The sequence below is a fragment of the Rhincodon typus genome, unplaced genomic scaffold, assembly GCF_021869965.1.
Source record: "Rhincodon typus isolate 14 unplaced genomic scaffold, sRhiTyp1.1 hic_rhity00000051, whole genome shotgun sequence".
Classification (NCBI taxonomy): Eukaryota; Metazoa; Chordata; class Chondrichthyes; order Orectolobiformes; family Rhincodontidae; genus Rhincodon; species Rhincodon typus.
This window is the reverse complement of record NW_025965689.1, coordinates 1034060-1055481: the sequence shown is the minus strand read 5'-3', so window position 1 is coordinate 1055481 and position 21422 is coordinate 1034060. Positions and strand designations below refer to the sequence as shown.

The 21422-nt window shown below is 41.4% G+C and overlaps 3 protein-coding genes across 5 annotated transcripts in view; 1 reads left to right on the top strand and 2 right to left on the bottom strand.

Moving 5' to 3' along the window:
* LOC109932462 overlaps nucleotides 1-1924 on the top strand; it is a 23310-nt gene extending 21386 nt beyond the window's left edge. The window contains 1 exon segment of the mRNA XM_048620989.1: nucleotides 1198-1924. Within this exon segment, the coding sequence (XP_048476946.1) occupies nucleotides 1198-1839 (642 nt within the window). The 3' untranslated portion in view covers nucleotides 1840-1924.
* Nucleotides 1925-2646: 722 nt separating this feature from the next.
* On the bottom strand, nucleotides 2647-3162 carry LOC125488144 (late histone H2A.2.2-like). The gene has a single exon (XM_048621055.1). The coding sequence runs from the start codon at nucleotides 3160-3162 to the stop codon at nucleotides 2719-2721; it is 444 nt and encodes a 147-aa protein (XP_048477012.1). The 3' UTR covers nucleotides 2647-2718.
* Nucleotides 3163-4216: 1054 nt separating this feature from the next.
* The window catches only part of LOC109931069 (histone H2B 7), a 20265-nt gene continuing 3059 nt past the window's right edge, over nucleotides 4217-21422 (bottom strand). Inside the window, exons 2-4 of one of the 3 annotated variants that reach the window (XR_007266233.1) lie at nucleotides 21102-21169; nucleotides 13629-13710; nucleotides 4217-4610 (exon numbers count right to left, since the gene is read on the bottom strand). Coding sequence is in view for 1 of the 3 variants with exons in the window: in XM_048621075.1 (XP_048477032.1) it covers nucleotides 5231-5476 (246 nt within the window). In the remaining 2 variants the exon portion in view is untranslated. The other 2 variants (XM_048621075.1, XR_007266232.1) reach the window with 2 other exon arrangements.

Genomic DNA, 21422 nt, shown 5'->3' with positions numbered 1-21422 from the left:
CGCCGTGGTGGGGTCAAGCGCATCTCGGGCTTGATCTACGAGGAGACCCGCGGGGTGCTGAAGGTTTTCCTGGAGAATGTGATCAGGGATGCGGTCACCTACACTGAGCACGCCAAGCGCAAGACGGTCACTGCCATGGATGTGGTGTACGCTCTGAAGCGCCAGGGCCGCACTCTCTATGGATTCGGCGGCTGAGCACATGGACCCTTTTCCAGCGAACCCAAAGGCTCTTTTCAGAGCCACCCAACCCCTCCGATTGAGAGCGGAGACCTGAGCACAGGGAAGCCAGCATATAGGGAGGATGAAGTGTACTGCAGCTGGTTATTTAACATCTTTCGATCCTTTACGAAAAAAATACACTATTTTCGTGCGCAGTGTTACAGGAGAGAGAACAGGCAGAACAGATCATTCACTTGGTTGTCCTCGGTAGTAACTGATGTTTTATTATCAAAATATTCCTACAGTTTGAGGGTTTTCAGTCATTCGAGAATATACTGATATGCAGCTGGTTGTGTCACATTGTGACGAAGATACAGAAGCAGCAGTCGGCTCTGTCATTCAATCATGGCTGATCTGTTTCTCAACCCTGACGTGCCTTCTCCCCCGATCTTTTGATCCTCTTTCTTGTGAATACCTGTCTATCTCAGTCCTAAAACCAGTATGTGCAGTTGGCTGTCTATATCACGAATAATAATTTGTCCTGTCAGTAATTTTGGGACCCAATCGCTAATGATACATATTGCAGTATTTGTACTTCATTGAAGCTTCCAGGAATGATACTTTGTTCAGTTTTGTTTCTGGCAGCCCGTGCCGACGTTTTAGTGGCGTGTTCTTTCCATCTGCCTTGCAGACAGTTCCGGCAGCAATTATTGTGTTCGGGCTAATTATAATCTGCGTGAAATAACAATGTACCGATAAAGTGATATTCTGTATTTTTTTTATTGGCGTACACTATATTAGCTTTTCAAAAGTCGGCGGCTTATTTAGATTAACGGCGGTAACACGTTCGGTCGATCAGTGTGTCTGAGCTGTATTGAACCCCGCGCTTTCTTCCTGTTATAGGCAGATCAGGCAATGATCCCGCATCCTGACTGCGCTGACTGCAAGGCAGTTTTAAAAGAAAATTGTATAAAGTATAACATGTAATCTTAGTTGTAGCCAAATGGTGTTTTGCGTTTAATATTTATTTAATCTCAGGCTGAAATCGGCGGGCTTTTTGAAATTGACAAACTGTCATTTCAAGTTAACCAATTATTCTTCAACAATTATTTTACTGCCTTTTCTGTACCTTCCGGAGCTGTTTCTCAGTGGGCTGAGGGAGGGACTGTATCCATTCCCAGCTCTCGGGCGGGATCTTCATTCCCCTTAAATAGGCAGCACCGCAGCAGGCTCAGCATTGATAGCAACAACCTGTGTGTGTTGAAGAGAATGGCCAGAACCAAGCAGACAGCGCGGAAGTCCACCGGAGGGAAAGCTCCCCGCAAGCAGCTTGCAACCAAAGCGGCCCGCAAGAGCGCTCCGGCCACGGGCGGAGTGAAGAAACCTCATCGCTACAGACCCGGCACGGTGGCTCTGCAGGAAATCCGCCGCTACCACAAATCCACCGAGCTGCTGATCCGCAAACTGCCCTTCCAGCGCCTGGTGCGAGAGATCGCTCAGGACTTCAAGACCGACCTGCGGTTCCAGAGCTCGGCCGTGATGGCCCTGCAGGAGGCCAGCGAGGCTTACCTGGTGGGGCTGTTTGAGGACACCAACATGTGTGCCATCCACGCCAAGCGAGTCACCATCATGCCGAAAGACATCCAGCTGGCCCGTCGGATTCGCGGGGAGCGCGCCTAAACGGAACGTACCCGCCCTCCACATTAACCCCGAGAAACACAACGGCTCTTTTCAGAGCCACTAAACTATTCGGAGACAGCAGTAATTGGTGGGGACCGTTGGATAATTTTATTATCCGCCTATGATTTTCTATTGTTACACTGCGTCTTTTCTGCTGTTAAAGAAATTGAATCAATCTGAGAAGTGCATTTGTCACATTAATTTGAAGACAAAATTCAAGCAGCGGCAGCGAAGTTAGAAACTGATCGCAGAACATAACTGAAGATTCCCTGTATACAGGAGATATATGATCGACAGAGCAGCAATTACAGGAACTGAATGGGCCTGGGAGATGCGCACATTTCATATTTAAAGACAAAAGTGAACAGAAGTTACAAGTTGAGATGTTAGCAGTAGTCACAAAACACAATTGACTCCATGTATGCAAAAGTTTCCAAATTCCCGATAAAACGTCTAAATATGCTCATTGTCTCCCTTGGTGTTTTCACAGCGATAAATGTAAATTTCAGAAGCCCGCCAAAGCGTTCAAAAGATTTTAAAGTTTCGGGCACACAATCTCTTTTCCCCTTCTCCCTCCAGGTTGTTCCCTATCAGTGTATTAATAGGGACGCCGCCTTTAGCTACTATTTTCATGTCCGTGTCCCTTACTGCAAAATCGCCACATTTAGTAATCTAGTCAGACAGCTGTTCTAGTTTTATTTTGACTCATTCTGAAAGTCTTAAAAAAGCACAAACATTCTCATTTACAGCAATCTCATTAGAGTGCCGAGTCTTTACGTTAAAAGAATAGGACACTAGTGACGGTCTCGCTGCTTTTCACTGATGTCGTGGGTGGCTCTTAAAAGAGCCTTTGGGTTATCAAATAAAAAAATGGTCTCTTCACTTTTTAGTGGCGCCCCCAGCGGCGGTTTTCTTGGGCAGCAGCATGGCTTGGATATTAGGCAACACCCCACCCTGAGCGATGGTCACCCCTCCCAGCAGCTTGTTGAGCTCCTCGTCGTTGCGCACGGCCAGCTGGAGGTGCCTGGGGATGATGCGGGTCTTCTTGTTGTCCCGGGCCGCGTTACCGGCCAGCTCAAGGATTTCAGCCATCAGATACTCGAGCACCGCAGCCAGATAGACTGGCGCTCCGGCACCCACACGCTCAGCATAGTTACCCTTTCTCAGGAGCCTGTGAACACGGCCCACCGGGAACTGCAGGCCAGCCCGGGACGACCGGGACTTGGCCTTGGAGCGAGCTTTCCCACCACCGCCCTTTCCTCTCCCAGACATGGCCAAAATCTTCCAAGCACTTTCACAGAAAATGTTGCAATGCGCCCACATCCCGGCCTCTTATACCTTCGGGAGGAATGGTGGTGCGGCCATTGCTGATTGGTCATATTGTATAGCATCTCCTAATATAGTTTAACTTCCCAATCAGATATCTGCTTCACTCACCAATCCGGAGATGGCCCGGGGAGGAGGCCGGAAAATACCGGCGCCAAATCATCAACCGCTTTCTTTCTGATTTGAAAAGCCCGCCAAGAAGTTTCACAAAGAAGAATGCGTTCATACTTCAGATAATTTACTTTTAGAATACACCTGTATACTTTACACAATCTCTCTCTGATTCCCCGGCCGAGGTGAATCGTCTATTTCTGATTTTTCTTGCCCTGAACCTTAAGAATAAGCGGAAGGAAAAAAGGAGCCCACCGAAAATTATTCTCTGCACAGATTCATTTTATTTCACATCGGCACCCGCATATATTGATAGAAGTATCACACAACTATTTCTTTCTCGTTGAGCGCATTACTGCTTTAAACAATATTTTACAATCGCACTCCCTATTGCACGAGATCAACAATATTTCTACTTTTGCGATGCCAGACCGGCAGCTGTTCTGCTTTCATCTCGGTGCACTTTGAAATTTTCCCGCCGACAGCAGAAAGCCTCATTTATAGCTTTCTGCAAAACCGGATAGAACCCGCGGGGAGATTTGAAAATGAAACAAAACTCCTCTGCGTGGAAACCGTTGGAAAATACCGGCACCAAATCATCAACCGTTTACTTTCCGATTTGAAAAGCCCGCCAATACGAAGAAAACGTTTTACAAAGAATAGTGCGTAAATGCTTACGATTTAATTTCCTTTTAGATTACAAATGGATTCTTCACATAAACTCTCTTTCTCACTCCCTAAGCAACACCGTCTTCCGAAAATTTTGTCAAGTGGCCCTCACTTATTGTGCTAGATCAGACTTCCCTGTTTCTTCGGTTCATTTTGAAAGCCTCTCACCGACAATAGGAAGTCCCACAAACTGCATTTTGAAAATAAAATCGGATAAATTCACGCAGAGATTTGGAAATTGAAACAAAACAGAAATCGCACGATACTTCTGTTCGTGGGTCTCAAATACGGTGTCATTTATTTTCGTTGCCACGGGAGAAATTTAGGGCTCATTACTCACCGGGACAAGTTTGAAAAACCCTCCAACATGTACGAAATAGGAAAAAAGTTTTACAAAGAGGAATAAATAATTTAATTTTTCTTTGAATTTAATTCACTTTCACATTACAAGTGCACCCCGTTATATTTATAAAACCTCACATAACGTTCTTCCGGGTGAGCGCGTTTGAACTTTAAACAATAGTTTAAAGTTGCCGTTCCTATTGTCCTTGATCAGACTTCAGCCAGTTTCACACTTGCTATCGCAATCCGGCAGCTATTCTGGCTTGATCTCAGTTCATTTTGAAAGCCTCTCATCGACAGCTGAAAGCCTCATTTACAGCATTCTGCAAAAATCAGACGAAGTCTAAGTGGAGTTTTGAAAATTTAATGAAAAAGGACAAGTAAATTGCAAAATCTATTCGTGGGACTCGAACAGTTACTTTTCTTTCCTGAGGGTGAAACTCGTGTTTCATACCCCACGGGGTACTGTAGCTTCTGCCCTGATCATGGGTTAAAGAGTAACTGGAAAATATAGAAGTTGCTGAAAAATGACTCAGTGACGATAAATATGCTCTCGACACAGGCAGGGAAAAGAGACTGGGTATGTGCGCAACCGAGAATAAAGGGCAGAGTCAGGGACCACACGATAACTTTTAAAACCTTTATTAAAAAGGAACACAAAGCTTAGGGACATTAATTATACAGACCCAGAATCAATTACTAAGTTAAAACTTCATTTCTGAAGAAGGGTCTCGACCAGAAACGTCAGCTTTCCTGCTCCTCTGATGCTGCTTGGTCTGCTGTGCTGATCCAGCTCTACACCTTGTTGTCTCAGATTCTCCAGCATCGGCAGTTCCTACTATCTAAGTTAAAACGGTTCAACTGTTTCAGTGAAATTGTGGGTGGCTCTTAAAAGAGCCGTTGGGTTTTGGATTTGTGTGTGCTTTCAGCACAATGTGGTGTCTCACTTGGAGCTGGTGTACTTGGTCACCGCCTTTGTACCCTCCGACACGGCGTGCTTGGCCAGCTCCCCGGGCAGCAGCAGCCGCACGGCGGTCTGGATCTCCCGGGAACTGATGGTGCTGCGCTTGTTGTAATGGGCCAGGCGGGAAGCCTCCCCCGCGATACGCTCGAAAATATCGTTGACGAACGAGTTCATGACGCTCATGGCCTTGGAGGAGATGCCGGTGTCGGGGTGAATCTGCTTCATCACTTTCTAGATGTAGATGGAGTAACTTTCTTTCCTGGATCGTTTTCTTTTCTTGCTGCCTTTCCCTGGCGCCCTCTTGATGATTTTCTTCGCGCCCTTCTTGGAAGTTGGCTGCGCTTTCTTCTCATCTGTCAGAGTGACAGCCACTTTCAGATACAGAATAAAGGAAAGCGGGCTCGGAGCTCGCATTTTATAGCCTGACGGCGTCAGCAATGCTAATGAAGGATGGGGGAAAGCCTTGTTCCTGATTGGGTAGTTTACAAGAATGTCATGACATTAGCCTTTCTGTGATTGGTTAGTGTGGGACACAATGTGGATCTGTTAGGATCTGCAACGAAATGTGAAACACAAACCGAAATTTTGTACACGGATCAAACTCCTTGCTCACTCTAAATTTAACTTGTTATTGTCATTTAATGATATTATGAACACAGTACCTGAGAATTTTTAATTGCGACAATGTATTTATTCTGCTCACAGCAACCTTTTGTGTGTAACATCAGTTTGTTTCATCACGCTGTGATTTCTGCATTATACTGTGAGCAGTATTGTGTTGTTAAGAGATTGAGGTTTAATGAGGGATAGTTTGTCGAATATCTGTCAGTCTCTGCTATATGAAAATGGGAATGCAGTTATCCATCTGACACTGTCTGTTGATGCAGTGTGGATGATTATTACTCTCTCACAATCTGTTCCTGTCATACAGTCATAAAGATGTACAGCACTCTTGGGTCCACCTCATCCATGGCAACCAGATATCCTGAATTAATCGAATCCCATTTGCCAGCATTTGGCCCACATCACTCTAAGCCCTTCCTACTCATATACCTGTCCAGATGCCTTTTAAACGTTGTAGTTGTACTGACCTCCACCACTTCCTTTGGCAGTTCAATGCAGTTACGCACCACTCTTTGTGTGCAAACATTGCCCACCTTAAGTTCCTTTTAAATCTTGAATTTCTCATCCAAAACCCATGCCCTCCAGTTTTGGACTCGTCTACCGTGGGCAAAAGAACTTGATTATTCACCCTATCCATGCCCCTCTCAATTTTATAATCTTCTATAAGATCACCACCCAGCCTCTGACACTCTATGGAAAACAAGCCACAAAACAAGCCACAATGAGCCCTATCTATTCAGTCTCTCCCTGCAGCTCAAACTCTCCAACTGTGGCAACATCCTTTTAAACATGTTCTTAACCCTTTCAAGTTTAACAACACCTTCCCTATTGCAAGGGGACAGCAGAACTGAATGCAGTATTTCAAAAGTAGTCTAACCAATGTTCTGTACAGTCACAACATGACCTCCCAATCCTCAATATACACTCAATGCACTGACCAATAAAGGCAATTGTATCAAACACCTTCTTTACTGCTCTGTCTAAATGGAATTCCACTTTCAAGGAGCTATGAACCTGCACTCCAAGGTCTCTTGGTTTGGCAACACTTCCCTCGAGCTTACCATGAAGCGTGCAAGTCCTGCCCTGATTTTCCCTTACAAAATGTAGCACCTCACATTTATCAAGATTAAACTCCAGCTGCCACTCCATAGCCCATTGGTCCTTTTGATCAAGGTCCTGTTGTAGTCTGAGGTCATACAGCATGGACAAAGGCCCTTGAGCCCAAGCTGGTTCATGCTGACCATGGTGCCCTCTCAGCTAATTCCAATTGCCTGCATTTGGTCTATATCCCTCTAAAACCTTCCCATTCAAATGTTTCTTCATTGCTGCTATTGCCTCAACAACTTTCTCTGGCAGCCTATTCCACATATGCACCACTTCCCCTCAGGTCCTTCTTAAATCCCTCTGTTATTTTTGATAACCTTCCTCACTATCAACAATACCTCCTAATTTTGTATCATTGGAAAACATACTAATTATGCCTTGTACATTCACATCAAGATCACTTATCACACAATCATAGAATCCCTACAGTGTGGAAACAGGCCCTTCGGCCCAACAAGTCCATGCCAACCATCGGAGCATCCCACCAGGACCAATCCCCCCTATAACCCACCGAACTGACACATCACTGAACACTACGGGCAAATTCCCAGAGCCAATCCACCTAGACTGCACATCTGTGAACTATGGGAGGAAACTGGAGCACCCGGAAGAAACCCATGCAGACACGGGGAGAATGTGCAAACTCCACACAGACAATTGCCTGAGGATGGAATCGAACCCGGGTCCCTGGTGCTGTGAGGCAGCAGTGCTAACCAATGAGACACCGAGCCACCCAACAAAGGCCTCAGCATCAAGCCCTGTGGCACACCACGAGTCACAGGTTTCCAGTCCGAGAAACAAGCTTCAACCATCACACTCTGCTTCCTACCATTGAGCCAATTTTGAATCAAATTAGCGAGCTCTCCCTGGATCCCTTCATTACTAGCCTGCTGTGCAGGACCTTGTCAAAGGCCCTACTAAAGTCCATACAGACTACATCCACTGCCCTCCCCTCATCTATCCACTTGGTTACCTCTTTGAAAAACTGAAAGATTTGTCAAATGTGCCTTCCTGCACACAAATCCATGCTGACTATCCGTAATCAAACCTTGACTAGCCAAATGTTCATTGATCCTGTCACTCAGTATCCTCTCCAATAACTTGCCTACTGCTGATGTTAGGCTCACTGGCTGGAAGTTCCCTGGATTCTCTTTGCTCCCTTTCTTAAACAATGGAACAACATTAGCCATCCTCCAGTCTTCCAGAACTTCACCAGTGGCTAAAAATGAAGCAAAAATCTCTGCAAGGGAAGGGCCTCTGCAATATTTTCCCTCACTTCCCACAAAGTCCAAGAATGGACTTGATCAGGCCTTGGGAATTCATCCACCTTAATACGATTTAAGGCTGCAAACACTCCCTCTCTGGTAACATGTATGCGGTCCAAAATATCTCCACTTCCTTCCCTTATTTCCTTAGCATCCATGATTCTCTCCTCAGCGAACATGGAGGAGAAATATTCATTAAAAATCCTCCCCATTTCCTGTGGCTCCACACATGGACCACCATCCTGATCTTTAAGGGGACCTCTTCCCTCCCTAGCCAACCTTTAACTCTTAATATAGATATAGAGCCTCTGGGGATTATCTTTAACCTTTGCCACCAGATCCATTTCATGCCATCTTTTTGCTCTTCTGATTTCCCTCTTATGTGTGCTCCTACACTTTTTATAGTTATCTAGGGATTCACTTGAGCCTGATAGCTTAAGCCCAATGTATGTCTTCTTCCCTTTCCTGACCAGACCCTCAATGTCTCTCAATATCTCAGGTCACCTTCTTCTGTCATTTCTGTCAATTTCTGTTGTCCAAATGTGTGACATTATTAGTCTGTACCTTTCGATCTGTGCTATGTGAATGTGTGGGTGTAGTTCTCAATCTATGCCTGACAGAAAATGCATGAGTGTAGTTACTCGTACCTACACGTCCATTCTGTTGTATCAATACAAGAGTGCAGGCATTAGTCTGTACCTGCCAATTTCTGCTCTGTCAATATGTGAGTTTAGTTTCTGTTAGGCACATGTGAGAGTGTAGTTATCACACTGGACCTGGGAGACTTTATTCTGTGACTATTTGAGTGCAGTTGTCACACTGTACCTGCCAGTTTTTAGTTTGTGAAAATGAGAGTGTGGTTTTAAATCTGTGACTGTCAGTTTCTCCTAAGTGAGTTTGTTTGTACAATTATCAGTCTATTCCTGAAAGATTCTGCCGTGTGAATGTGTAATTGTAGTTGTCATTCTGTCCATATCAGTCTTTGCTACGTGAATATATGAGTGTATTTACTAATTTGTCCCTGTCAGTTTCCTGTCATGTGAAAATGGCAGTTTAGTTATCAATCTGTTTATTTTTGAATGTGCTCTGTGAATGTTTGGCAGCAGTTATCACTCTGCACCTGTCAGGTTATGCTCGATAAATAAATTTTCAGTCTATCCATGACAGTTTCTGTTATAAGAATGTGAGAGTTTAGTTATCACTCTGTTGCTGCCACACTCTGCGATGTGAATGTCTGAATGCTTTTATCAGTCTTTCCCTGTCAGTTTCTGTGATGTGCACATGTGAGTGTGGTTATCAATTTGTACCTGCCATTTTCTGGTGTGTGAATATCAGAGTTTGCATATCAAATAGTACCTGTTACCTTCTGATGTGTCAATATTTGAGTGCACTTATCTGATACGCAAAGGATGGGAGTGTAGTTATCTATCTGTCACTGTCAGTATTTAAGGTGTGAATGTAGTTATCTATCTGTACCTGTTGGTTGCAGCTGACAAGATAATGTGAATGCAGTTACCAATCTATGCTAGTCAGTTTCCGCTATGTTAAAATATGAGTTTAGTTATCAATCCATGCCTGTGAATGTACGACTGTAATTATCAGTCTGTACCTCGAAGTTTCTGCAATGTGAATATGTGACTTTAGTTATCGATCTGTATGTGTCAGTTTGTCATATCAATGTGTGATTGGTATCATCAATGTGCCCCTGTTAGTTTCTGTAATTCAAATGTGACTGTAGTTATTAACCTGACCCCTTCAGTTTCTGCTATGTTAATATGTGAGTGTGGTTATCCATCGATGCCTGTCAGTTCCTACTATGTAAATGTATGGCTGTCATCATCAGTCTTTACCTGTCAGTCTCTGCTACGTAAATGAGAGTTTAGTAATTGATCTGTACCTGACAATTTCTGTTAGGTTTGTGCGTGAGTCTCAGTTAATATTCTATGAAACTGGGAGTGTTATTATCAATTTGTTCCTCTCAGTTTCTGTATTGTCAAAACAGGAGTGCAGTCATCAATCTTTCTCAGACAGTCAATGCTGTGTGAATGTGTGTGTGTATCTATCCGTCTGCTCCTATCAGATTCTGCACTGTGAATATGACAGTGCAGTTGTTAGTCAGTACCTGTCACTTCCTGCTCCGTGAATGTTTGTGTAATTATCATTCTCTCCCTGCCCGTTTCTGCTCTGTGATTGTAAGGTAATATCAATCTGCATGTGTCAGTTTTTGTTTTAAGCTCTGTGACTGAGAGTGTCATTTTCAGTCTCTATAGTTCCTGCTTTTACAATATTTGAGTTTAGTTATCGATCTGATGTTAGCTCCTGCCAGCTGACTATTTGAGCACAGTTATCAATCTGTAACTGACACTTTCTGATATGCAAGTGTGATAGTGTAGTTCTCTGCCTGTTCCTGTAAGTATGTGCAATGTGAATAAGGGAGTGTAGTTATCTGTCAAGTTTCTGTCATGTCAACCTGTGAGTGTCATGAATCTGTCCCTGCAAGTTACTGTAATATGCATGTGTGACTGTAGTTAACAACCTGTCCCTGTCATTTTCTGCTGTGCGGAGATGAATATAGTTATCAAGCTATGCATGTCAGTTTCTGCAATGTCAGTCTGTGAGTTTAGTTATCAATTTACCCCTGGTGTTTTCTACTCAATCAATGTGTGTAGTTATCAAAGTGAACCTGTCAGTTTATGCTGTGTGAAACAGAGAGTGTTATTATCAGTCCACTCCTGACAGTTTCTGTTGTGTGAATATGAGAGTGTGGGTATCTATCTGGACCTTTCAGTTTCTGCTCTGTGAATGTGTGAGTGTAGTTGTCAACCTAGTCCTCACAGTTTGTGTTATGTGAATAAATGCAGTTATCTATCTGTCTCTGTTATGTGAATGTATGAGTGCCATCATCAATCTGTACCTGTCAGTTAATGCAATTGGAATGAGAGAGTGTCGTTATCACCCTGTACCCGTCAGTTTGTCAGACTTGAATATGTGAGTGTTGTTATCCATTGACACCTGTCAGTTTCTGTAACATGAATGAGCAAGTGCCATTATCAGTCCATACTATTCACTTTCTGCTGTGTGAAGATGTGAGTTCATTCTCAGTTTCTACCAGTCAGTTTCAGCTATGTTAATATGAGAATCTGTACCTATCAGTTTCTGTGAGATGAATTTGTGAGTGCAGTTTTCAATATGTAACAGTGAGGTTCTGCTCTATGAATACTTGAGTATAATCATATATCTATACCTGTTAATTTATGCTATGTGAAACTGAGAGTGTTATCATCAACCTGTTCCTGTCAGCTTCTGCTATCTGGGTACCTGAGTATAGATATCATTCTCTTTCAATCAGTTTCTACTCAGTGAATATGTTTCCGAAATTATCAGTCTATCCATGACACTGTTTTGCTCTGTGAATGTTTAATTATCAATTAGTTATCAATTTAGTTATCTGTCAGTTTCAGTTACGAGAGTCTGAGAGTGTAGTTATTACAGTTTTTAATACATACTGATCAGGTACTCAACTACAATAGCAATCATCCCAATACCCACTAATGGAGCTGCATCAAAACACTGTTCAAGTGAGCCACAACACACTGCAGCACCCGAAGCTGCATAAAGCCAAGGAAGAACACCGATACAGTGTCTATAGAAACGACGGTTACCTGAAAAGCGTACTCCGTCGATACCTACACAACAGACTACAAGTGGATAACACAACACGCCCAGAGACACTAGTCACCCGACCATACATGAAAAACATATCAGAAATGACCACCATATTACCCCGATCCAACAACCACAACTGACAGAAGCAACGTAATTTACAGGAAATCATGCAAAGACGCCAAAAACATTACAAAGGCCAAACTGGTAGGAAACTAGCCATCAGGATTCATAAACACCAACGAGCTACCAAGAGACATGACCAACTATCACTCATCTCAACACACATGGACAAAGAGGGACAGTAATTTGACTGGGACAACATAGTAATCCGAGGACAAGCAACCAAAGACATGCATGAGAATTCCCGGAGGTCTGACATTCAAACTGGAATGCCATTAACAAATGCGTAGAGCAGGACCCCATATACCAACCATGAAGAAACAAATGCGGAAGTGATGCCACCCACCCCAGCAAACTGCAGCACATAGACAGCAAGCAGGACAGAACAGCAATGCATCATCAGAGGTGCACTGAAGGTATTATGTGGTATGGTGACAAAATGTCTGTAAACAAATAACCACAAGCTCAGCGAGCAAGTCAACAACAGCATAGTTATTAATCTGACCCCGGCTGTTCTTGCAATGCAAGTGTGACAGCAATTATCAATGTGTACCTGTAAGTTTCTGCCAATTGAGTGCCACTGTTCTCAATCTCTGTAAGTTTCTGCTTGGTGACCATGTGAGTGCAGTTATCAATATGGACCTGACAGATTCTGCTTTGTGAATGAGAGTAGTTATCAAACTGTACCTGTCAGTTTATGCCATGTGTAACCAGGAAGGCTGACTCCAGCATCTGCAGTTCTTGCTGTCTCCAAGGTAATTACCAATCTCTTCCTGTCAATTTCTTCTATATGGATATGTGCACGTACAGAAACCTGTATCTATCTACCTTACAATTTGCAAGGAAAGTTATCAATATGTACCTGTAAGAATCTACTTTGTGAATATTTGAGTATAGTTAACAAACTGTAACCATCAGTATTTTTTAAATCTGTGGATATGTGATTGCAGTTACAAATCTGTCCCTGTCACTTTATGCTCTGTGAAATTGGGAGTTGTCATCAATATGTACCTGCCAGTTTCTGCTATGTGGATATGTGAGCGTAGTTATCGTTCAGTTGCTGTCAGTTTGCTATATGAATGTGAGTGTTGTATACTAATGTGTGCATACCAGTTTCTATGATGTGAATATGTGAATGTCTTTATAATCTTTACCTGTCAGTTTCTGCAATGTCAATATGTGAGTCTCATCATCATTTTTTTTTGTCTGCATTTGCAATACAAATGAGTGAGGTTAGGTATCAATCCAAACTGGTCACTTTCTACTTGTGAAAGTGGCTTAATTGTCAGCAGCCAGTAATATTATCGGTGGAGGTGTGATTCATTATGTGATAGTTGTTATTAGAGTAATTTTATGCAGATTTCTTTCAGTTCCTGAATGTATACTTTCAGTCTATCCATCTTCAAAAATGGTGTAAATGTCAATGGGTGATGAATGCTGAAATTTGTTGGAACTGGGTATTTTGAATGGAGAGAAAAGAAAAATAAAGTTTCATTTCCTCCAACTTATCTGTTGGAAATTAAGCTCATTGTGTGTCTAATTCAATCTGCTCTGTGACTGTGGAAAGGATGTTCTCTGCTCTGACAGTGGGAACATACCTGCCGTTTGTCAGAAGGATCTGGTCACACTTGGCTTTGTACTGAAGAAGTGTTACTTTGTCTTGTTCCTTCAAGTGTTTTTCTGTAGGAAGACAGAAGAGATAGCTCCTGTCAACCAACATCAGTTGGGTTTGACAATGTTTAACTGTTCAACACAACATTTAGTTAATAATCATTTGGATATTTTATTATCATCCAGGAATTCTAACATAACTATGGGTCTGATTCCAATCTTGCCCTGAGCTGCTCCTTGTCTGATCATTTTTAAAAACTTTAACACCATTTGAGTGAGGTCCCAAAAGTAAATGATACCTGTACAGCTCCATGACTGGAAGTACCCAATGCAAGCTTGTCGGTGGATATGAGTTTAGTTATTGATCTATTCATATTAGTTCCTGCTTGTTGAATGTGTGAGTGTAGTTATCAATGTGTCGCTCTAAATCTTTGGTAAATTATTTATGTATTACACAGCAGAGACTAACAGGGACAGAATGATATAGAACGATAGATCAACTTAAATGATACAGCACAGAAAGTGGCCATTTGGCTCATCATGCCTATGCTGACCCGAACACCACCAGATGGCCATCATAATCCCATCTTCCTGCACACATCCCATAGCCCTGCAGCTTACAGAACTTAAGGTGGAGGTCCAGGTATGTTCTTACAAGAGTTTAGAATCTCTGCCTCCAGCACCAACTCAGGCAGTGTATTTGAGATAAGCACCCTCTCACAAAAATGGTTTTCCTCCCATCATCTCTCATCATCCTGCCACTTTAACTTTAATCTATAACCTGTGGTTTTTAAACTCTCTGTCAAGGGAAACAGGTTCCCCCTGACTACTCTATCTCTCCCCATCCCAACTTCACATGCCTCAAACATGGCACTCTCAGCTTTCACTGTTCAAAGGAATACAGCCCCAACCTCTACAATCACTCCTCATAGCTACAACTCTCCAGCCCTGGCAACATTCTAGTAAAACTTCTCTGCACTCTCTCCAGAGCAATAACATCCTTCCTGTAATCTGGTGACCAGAGCGGCACACAATACTTCAATTCCAGCCTCACTAGTGTCTTTTGCAGTTTCATTGTTATACCCCTACTTTTGTGTTCTATACCTCTGCCAAAGAAGGATAGCATTCTATATACATTGTTTAACAACCTTATCCACCTGTACTGCTATTTTCATAGTCCGGTACACTTGCACACCAACACCACTTGCTTTATCTACAATCTCCCCACCGCCTCATGTCTTCCTATTTATTGTGGTTTCACCTCCTGAAATGCGTTACCTCACACTTATCAGAATTGAGCTCCACGTACCACTTATCTGCCCCTTCCACCAAAATACCTATATCATTTCGGAGCGGATAGCTATCCTCTACACTATCCACTACAAGGTCAATTTTTGTGTTGTCTGCAAGTTTCCCAATTGTATCCCCCATGTTCAAGTCCAAATTGTTACCATATAAAATAAACAGCAGAAGTCCCAATACCGAGCTGTGTGGAACACCACTTGAAACAGCCTTCCATTCTCAAGGGCAGCCATCAACCATTACCATCTGATTCCTGTTGCTCAGCCAACTTTGCTTCCAATTTAACACATTGCACTGTATCCGATGAGCTTTTCCATCTCTGATTTATCTGCCGTGTGGTACTTTGTCAAATGTCTTACTAAAATCCATGTAGTTAACATGCATTACCCTCCCCTCACACATTCATGTGGCATTCACTGACAGGTATTGATTGATAACTAAAATCACATATCCACACTGTGAAAACTGACAGGGACTGATTGATAAATGCAATTGCATCTTCACACAGCAATCAGTGTCTGTTTCTGCTATATAGATATGTGAGTTTTGTTATTAATCTGTTTATGATAATGTATGAACATGCAATGTGAATATTTGAGTGCAAATTTCAATCTGTATCTGTCTGTTTCTGCTCTGTGAACCTGAGAATGTAGTTATTCATCTGCAACTATCAGTTTCTGCGATGTGAATAGAAAAATGTAGTTTTGAATTTGTAACTCTCAGTTTCCTCTACGTGAATATGTTATCGATTAATACCTGTCATTCTTGGCTATGTGCATATATGGACATTGTTAACAATCTGTCCCTGTCATTATCTGCAGTGTGAATGTTTAAGTGCATTTATAAACGTTTTCCAGTCAGTTTCTGTATTGTGAATATGGAAATATAATTATTAATTTCTCCCTGTCAGCTTCTGCTCTGTGAATACGAGTGCGTAGTTATTCCATGTTTATGCCATGTGAGGCTTGGGGGTGTTACTGTGAGTCTCTTCCGATCAGTTTCTGCTTTGTGAATATGAGAGTGTAGTACTGTTGTCAAAGAGTTATACAGCTGGGAAAAAGACCTTTGGACCAACAGTCCATGCTGACCACAGGTACCAATTTCAATTTTTCTTTTCAGCATCCGCGTGTTGTATGAGAGAGAGTTTTCTAATGTGCTGCCAATCTGAATTAAAGATAAGTATTGATCGAAGTCACACTGTCCTTTTCTAAATGTCTGCTTGCGTTTCTGGTTCTGCATGTACGGTCTGATACCCTTTATGAGGTGGGATTAATGTATTATAAATTAGTTTTTCTTACATTAAGAAAGTGTGGATATGCTTCTGCTTCAGTTAGTCTCTCACTGAGATTGTAAGTGCAGTTATAGTTAGTTTTCATCAGCATCGGGCTGACGGTCAGCATAGGATCTATTCAGTCTCTGGTATTGTGTGTCAATGTGTTCCTCGTGCTTTGTGATCATATTTCACATGAGTACATGAATGTCATGTTATGCTGAACATGTTACTTGTCGGAATTGCTGACATTCTTTTGTTGTTCAAATCTCTGCTGCTCAACATGAATGAGATTTTACCCAATACCATGTGAATCAGATCCTGTAAATGAAACTAGATAATTTAATACCTTTGTCAGTCTCTGGTACTGTAGATGCAGTTTGGTTAACATCCACAATATTAAGTCTCTGTACGATTTAGGATTATAAGTTTTGATCAGGATTGGTCAGTCTCATCTGAATGTGTATTTCAAATTTATTCCTCCTGTAACAAGATGATTATATGAGCGTTTCTTCAAACTATTTCCAATAATCTCTGGTTATCTGTTCGTATCTGTATCTGTTCATGACACTGTTTGATTTCTTTTTTGGTCCATTTAACAACAACATCTTTATTCAGTACTTTTGTAGGAGATGTGTGCTGCATTTTAATTTGTACCTCTTTGGAAGCAAATTAAATTGCAATGTTTGTTTCATCTTAAACTTGGCCTACATGTATTTCCTTCAGTTTCTACGAAGGAAATTGATACATTAGTTACATGTCCAAATCTAAGACATGGTGAGATATCTGAAGGCATATTTAATCTGGATTTCAAGTTGCTTCTTAGGCTGTTCAGTAGAATTCATTGTTGATCATGCAATAGCTTCAGTATTTTATAATGTAGCGAACAAGACTAATTTACTTTATGCCAGGATGATACCTCATCCTAAATCCGAAAGGAAAGCACTCACAAAATGGGATTGAAGTACTTCACTCTCACCCAGTCCTGTTAACGCTTAATGAAAGGCTAGCTCTCCCAACTGTGTGATCTTTAAGAGTAATGACATTTTTTTTTGTTTTTGCCTGAGTATCTACTAACCTGGCAGCATCTCTGTGCTTTCTAACTTATTCTGTACCCACTGTGTATTGGCACAATCTCACTGCACTATTTGTTGTATCAGAAAATCAGTTTCCTTCAAGTCCTTAATTGCATGAATAAGGAGAATAACTGATGCAGCCTATTTCGTCTTCTTTGTGAATGCACAATTAGTTTTGTTTCTTCCATTCACTTGTACAATTTATTCATTTGGGAAGTACTTCTCTGCCTGTCGATATGTGCTGTTCAATGGGATTGCACGTTTCAGTCTATTGTCCTTAAAATTTAGCTCATATGTGACAGGCTGTCAACAGAGAACAGCCAGATTATTTTGTGAAGAACTTGGAAACTAAAATTTAACACTGAGGACTAGGGCTGCTCTCTGTTGTGTAAATGCCCAGATTTTATATAGAAAGATGTTTTTGAAAAGAGCCGCTGTTATGAAACAAGACTGACAGATACATTCAATTGATCCTATTTCCATCTTCCTGTATTGCGTTACTGAGCAGTTTAAATATTTCTTTAAAGTGGAGAGCCAGTTACCACAATGGGAGAGGAGAGAGTTTTCAGTTCATCTCTCCTGTCGCAAATGGGAAAGAGCCTATGTTCTTCAGTTGTTTGTGCCTACAGCATTTATAAGCAAGTGAAAATGCAAGACATTGCAACAGAAATGAGTCTGTGCTTTTTTTCAGAGTTGAGGAGGGAAAAGCAATGGACCTTTGTAAAGGATACATTGCAGAGTTAACCAGCAGTGGTGATATCAAAAGATATTTTCAGGATGATACTAGTATCGTTCAACATTGCACAGCGACATAATTTTTGGAATGCTGCGAAAGTAAAGATGTTAATTTAATATGTTATTGCCAAAGGGAAAGTGAAATGAACAAATCAAATGCATTGCAGTTGACTGACCACAATGTTGCTTGTGCAGGAAAGAAAATTGGCTTATTTACTTCGATTTTGTTTTATGGCGCGGACATTACCCTGCTCTGTGTTGAAATTTTGTTTTCTGTCATGCAGTGGACAAAACCGGAACAGTCAAACTAAATTTACTGAAGAATAAATACTGTTGAACTCTCCTTGCAAACTATAAATGAGAATTGTTATATTATTGTATTGCTTGTTTGAAAAAATGGCATGCAGTTTTCTTGTGTTTTATGTAATAATTCATATGGAGTATCAAGAGGAACACAGGGCTATTTGAACAAAATTTAAGCTAATTTGAAAACAAACTGTCCATGATTATATAGTCCTCTTGCTGAGGATAGAATTAAATAAATTTATTCCTGCGAAGTGAAGAAATTGAGAACTATCTGGTGATAAAGGTGGGGATGGTAGTTCCTCTGCCACCATGATACATTTATGGAAATTGAATGCTGACTGAATGAGTGTAGAATTGTTGGCTGGTTATTTCTTAACAGTGCAGACTCGATGAGAGAAAGGACTGTTTGCTGTGCTGCAGGCGATGAATGTATGTGTGTGAGTGATAATCATTGTTCTGTACTTGTCAGCAGCTGTCATGTGAAGATGTGAGTGTAATCATCAATCTGTCCCTCTCAGTTTCTGCTGTGTAATATGTGAGTCTAGTTATCAATCTATACACATCAATTCCTCTTTCATGAACGCGGAAGCGTGTTACAAAGAACAAAGAAAATTACAGCACAGGAACAGGCCCTTCGGCTCTCCAAGCCTGCGCCGATCCAGATCCTCTATCTTAACCTGTCACCTATTTTCCCAGGATCTGTATACCTCTGCTCCCTGCCCATTCAAGTACCTGTCTAGATACATCTTAAATGATGCTATCATGCCTGCCTCTACCACTTCCACTGGCAACACGTTCCAGGCACCCACAACCCTCTGCGTAAAGAACTTTCCACACATATCTCCCTTAAACTTTTCCCCTCTCACCTTCAAATCGTGACCCCGAGTAATTGAGTTCCCCCACTCTGGGAAAAAGCTTCTTGCTATACACCCTGTTTATACCTCTCATGATTTTGTAGGACTCAATCAGGTCTCCCCTCAACCTCTGTCTTTCTAATGTAAATAATCCTAATCTACTCAACCTCTCTTCATAGCTAGCGCCCTCCATACCAGGCAACATCCTGGTGAACCTCCTCTGCACCCTCTCCAAAGCATCCACATCCTTTTGGTAATTTGGCGATCAGAACCAAATGTGGTCGAACCAAAGTCCTATGCAAATGGTACAAATATGTATCTGTCAAATTCTTCTGTGAATATAAATGTAGCTATCAATCTATATATGTTTATGCTTTCTTTTCCTGTCATGTGTGCATTTGTCTTTCTGTCCCTGTCATTTTCTGATGTGTGAATATAGTTATCAATATGTGCCTGTCAGTTTCTTCTCCATGGCTGTGCGAGTGTATTTACCCATTTATCCCAGTCAGATCCTGCCCTGCAAATCTGAGAGATGAGTTATTAAACTAAACCTGTCACTATCTGGTTTGTGAATGTGTGAATGCATTTATTATTCTCTCCCTGTCAAGTTTCTAGGGTACAGTTCAAGTTTTATTCTGGCTTGGTCAGTCTCTGGTCTGAATGCGTTTAGAGTTTAATGTTCATATGTTGTTGCAAGCTCACTGTATGAGACATTCTTAATTGTATAGTCAACAATCTAGGTTATCTGCTTGAATGTAGGTTATTTTCTGTATCGTTTCAGGTCAATATTTGATTTCCTTCTGGTCCATTTAATAGCAAAGTTTATATTCAGTAGAAGTGCATCAGATGGGTTCCGCTATTCAGTTCGTTGTTTTGTGCAAACAAATTCAATGGCAATATCAGTTTCAATCTGAAACTTGTCCTGATATGCAATTTCTCCAGTTTGTACAAAAGGAAATGATACTTTAATTACCTCTCTAAGTCTAAGAGATGGTGAGACATATAGAGGTGCAATTAATCTCTTGTTCGATATACTTCTTGGACTACTTCATGGGAATTCAGTGTGTCACAAAATTTGTCCAGTTTTTTCCAATGTAGCGAACGAGTGATATTCACGTTGTGAACACAGGAGTGCATGTACACATGGGGATTGAAGTATTTAGCTCACATTCTGTTCTGTTTGTCTCTTATCATGAAAAGGCTAGCTCTCTGACCTGAAATCCGTGAGTGGAAATCATTTTCAATGTTACACGCTCTGAGGCTTGCAATATATGTCATCTTCATGGTTGTTAGATGGTGTAACACGTGTGATGGGATAGTGTATATATTTACAACTCATTGTAAATCACTCAGTGGAGTGTGTGTGCGTCAGAGAGTGTGTGCATGCATTCTGTGTCAGGCTTTGGCACAGGATGTGCATTTGGAAGGCACGTTATTTAATCGTTCTGTCTATGCCTGGGACATCTCTTTGTCAAAAGATTAATACTGTTCTGCTCGGTTACTGATAATGTGAATGTTTTCTTACATATCTGTGCTCATTATCTACGACACGTATGGTTGGTGTAACTATGTAACAGCATGAACTATTTCTTCACCTTGACAGTAACTTTAAAAACATACTTACTAAATGTAGATTTACTGCAGCTCTTTTGTGTCTATTTCAGATGAAACTTCAGTCTATTCATTTCCAAAAATGTTGTAAATGTCAATAGGCGAAAATGTCAATGGTGAAATTTTTTGAAACAGGGGAGGTGTGTGTTGAGAAAACAGAGAAAACAAAACTATTTGTATTTTGCTGGTTGTGTTTGACTGTTGGCTTGAATGCATATCACTGGAAATTGAGTTCAATGTGTCTCTGACTCAATCTGCTCTGTGCCTGTGAAAAGGGTGTTCTCGGCTCAGACAGTGGTAACATACCTGCTGCTTATTAGAAGCAGCTGGTCACCCTTGGCTTTGTACTGAGCAAATATTACATTGTCTTGTTCCTGCAAGAAGACAGAAGCGTTAACTCCTGTAAATCAACATCAGCCAAGTTTGACAATGTCAATGTCAAACAGATTAATGTAATATTCAGTTAATAATTATTCAGATGTTTCTTTTCTTTAACTTCTTCTGATGAAGAGCAGAGCTCGAAAAGCCTGTCACCTTAATTGAACCTGTTGGATGATGACAGTGTCATGAGACTTCTGTCTTTTTTTTAAAGTCATCAATTCAAACACAGGTCTGATTCCATTTTAA

Coding starts and splice junctions, on each gene's coding strand:
- LOC125488144 (XM_048621055.1), bottom strand. CDS start 3,162: ATGTGGGCGCATTGCAACATTTTCTGTGAAAGTGCTTGGAAGATTTTG.